The sequence below is a fragment of the Notothenia coriiceps genome, unplaced genomic scaffold, assembly GCF_000735185.1.
Source record: "Notothenia coriiceps isolate Sejong01 unplaced genomic scaffold, NC01 NC01_scaffold00019762, whole genome shotgun sequence".
NCBI lineage: Eukaryota > Metazoa > Chordata > Actinopteri > Perciformes > Nototheniidae > Notothenia > Notothenia coriiceps.
In genome coordinates, this window is record NW_011352463.1 from 1 (window position 1) to 3107 (window position 3107).

At 47.2% G+C, this 3107-nt stretch overlaps 1 protein-coding gene across 1 annotated transcript; it reads right to left on the minus strand.

The window, feature by feature from the left end:
• Positions 1 to 9: 9 nt before the first annotated feature.
• On the minus strand, positions 10 to 3030 carry LOC104952247 (protein WWC3-like). Its single transcript, XM_010779035.1, has 5 exons — positions 3017 to 3030; positions 2729 to 2808; positions 2529 to 2646; positions 506 to 670; positions 10 to 138 (listed from the first exon to the last, which is right to left on the minus strand). Exons 4-5 carry the CDS (start codon positions 653 to 655, stop codon positions 10 to 12), a joined length of 279 nt encoding a protein of 92 aa, XP_010777337.1. The 5' UTR covers positions 656 to 670; positions 2529 to 2646; positions 2729 to 2808; positions 3017 to 3030.
• Positions 3031 to 3107: the final 77 nt, after the last annotated feature.

A 3107-nucleotide genomic window follows, 5' to 3' on the forward strand; every position in this document is an offset into this window, starting at 1 on the left:
CTGACCCCCTCAGACCCCCCCCTCCAGAGAAAGAGCAGAATGTACCTGCTTGTATCTCAGCGTTCTCCTCTCCAGAGTGTTCCTGACAAACGGAGTTTTCTTTGGTAGAGTGGAGCTGTCGCTGTCGCTGCGATACAACTGCAACACACAAACAGACAGTTTATATCCAGAGAAACTCAAAAACAAAAACAACAACAACAACAACAACAACAACAACAACAGATCAAAAACAACAACAACAACAGATCTCGGTCAGAAGCGCTTCTCTTCTCTGTGTTTTGCTCCTCCTCGCTCCATCAGGAACCCATCTCACTTCTCCACACTGAAATATGTTTCTTATCTTAAATCTCCCATACCGAAAATATATATTTATTGCTACACGAATCAAAACGGCGAATTAAGGTGACAAGTTCTCATCCCTGGTAACAACAAAGCTCTCTGAAGCGGGTGCACGGTGATGCTGGTTACTTTAACTGAACTTAGATTATTAAAACAAACGTCTCACCCTGCAGACGTACTGGCTCCGGGCCCCGGGGGAGAAGGTCTGCGACCGGACGATGGTGCTGCCCCTCATGAAGGGGGAGGCGTGGCCCCAGCGGCCCCCCCTCTCTTTGGACCGGACCCTCACCGGATCGGGGATCAGAGCCTCCGTCATGGTGCCCTTCTCCACCTGCAGACAGAGGAATACATATATATGTCGCTGTGTCTATAACCCCCCCCCATCAGCTGCTTCCTTCAGGACGAGAGGTTTTCATTCCCTCAAAAGAAACGACTAAATGATTCATAAACATTATATTATATTTAATAAAGTAATAAAGAAAGTCAATGGAAATCAAATGAGGAGCAGAGCAACTTAGATAAAGAGGATCTGACCCGAACACAGTAACTGTCTCCTCACCGTGGGGAGGGCGTCTCTTTGTTAGAACAAGCCTTGGCGACACTTCTTTCAGATTTAAAAAAGCAATACTGCATTAAGCGCCTGCAAACAATACATGCATACAGATGTACATATTCTTAGTTACAATACTTTTTTGATAACTAGCGCAAAGCTGCTGCTAAACTTTTCTCAATTCAATTATTACTAATATAAAACATGGGGTTTCAGGAAAACAGCCAGAAGGAGAGAACAGTCCTCCAGATTGTACATGTTCTCAAAGTGGACCATTCTTTTTTTCAGATTTTGTTTATCAGATTATCCGAATGCAAAGTGGTGGATATGTTCCCAACGTCCCCAGTATATAAATGATCACATATACAAGAAAAAAAAAGCAGCCGACCAATCCTAACCATAAATACTCGGGTGCGTTCACACCAGCCTTGTATAGTCCGGTTGAATCGAACCCTGGTGCGTTTAGCCGCTTGGTGCGGTTCATTTGGGTCGGTGTGAACACAGTCCGAGACCTCTTAAGTGAACTAAACAACCGGACTCTGGTCCGCTAAAATAGGTGGTCTCCGAGCGCTTGCTTGCGAACTCTAGAGCGGTTCATTGCTGGTGTGAACGCAGTCCGCACCAAAACATAGGAAGCGCAGTTTACGTGTCACAAGAACGCAGATATCTTCAAAATCTTTAGCGAAAGAGTCTTTCAAGACATACGCGGTTGTTTAGTTAAAGAGTGAAGCAGAATGAAGTGCTGAACAGTGTCGTGTAAAGTAAAAATTCTCCGTCAGCTACTACATAAAAGTAAGAACAGCTGTCGTCGGTGAAACGCCCCTCCTTACTGCAGAACGTCTCTCATGGATAATGTGCAGTGGCGCGGTCATTATGGGGAAAATAACACCGACAGGCTGAACAGGAGCCCGACGCGAAGCGGAGGGATCTAGATCGGCATTGCTTTTCAGTCAAACTGTATACAGTTAAATCGAACGGACTTCTTTGTGCAGATGTGAGCGTCCTTAACAACGGTCAATAAATCCTTGACAGCGGTCTGTCTGTTCTGGATTGACAACGTGTCACGTGTTCTGAATTGACCAATCAGAATCGAGTATTCAACAAAGCCATGTAATCATTTTTGTTTTAACGGACCTTGTCTGATTATATAATCATATGCCGGGCCGCTAGTGTCTGTTGATCTCCAGATTAACAGCTGCATGAGAATAACCTGCTGATGCTCCATGGCGGAGGCTCCGCTAGAAATTGCCGGGATTTGCGTTTTTACCCCCTTAATGTCTGACCAATGGTTGAACAGCATTTCTGTGCACATGACTTGTGTTTAAAGTTTATAGTCCGTTTGAGTTTTGCCCGTGTGAACGCAAACCGAACCTTCTGAAAAATGAAACAATGTGACAAACTGTGGTCTGGTGCACCAGAGAGCGGACTATTAGGTGTGAATGCACCCAAACAAAAATGTCCTCCATTAAACCATAAATCCATATCCATTTGTAAATCCACCCTTCACTCTTCTTCAATGTCCATTCCAAGACAGTAGAATAGGACAATGACATTGGGCACTACAGGGAGAAGGCTGATCGAAATGTCTCCACACGTATAAGACAAATAACAGGTGACCTTTGAACCTGCTCCTCCTCACCTTCACTTTGCCGCTCGGCCCCCTGCTGGTGACGCCCTCTGCACACGGCCCCTCAGTGGGGGGGGTGAAAGCGGTGCTGTTGCTGCAGCCGCTGTCCACCGAGTCCGCCTGCCAGCTCCTGAGAACACACACACTGTATCACTGAAACCCTGCAGGGGGGGGGGGGCATTCCTGTGTTATACACCTGGAGCGGCTGTTACCTCTCTGACGCCTCCTCCCTCCTCTGCTGCGCCGCCTCCCCCCCCTCCAGCTGGGAGCTGTTGCGTGACAGCAGGGCGTCCTGTAACGTCAGAGGAACTGTCAGACATTCCTCACACACACACATCTGCAGGGTGTGTGTGTACCTGGTTCTCTGTGTGTGTGTGTGTGTGTGTGTGTGTGTGTGTGTGTGTGTGTGTGTGTGTGTGTGTGTGTGTGTGTGTGCCTTTGTCTGAGAGAGGGTGTGTGTGTGTGTGTGTGTGTGTGTGTGTGTGTGTGTGTGTGTGTACCTGGTTCTCTGTGTGTCTGCATGTGTGTGTGTGTGTGTGTGTGTGTGTGTGTGTGTGTGTGTGTGTGTGTGTGTGTGTGTGTGTGTGTGTG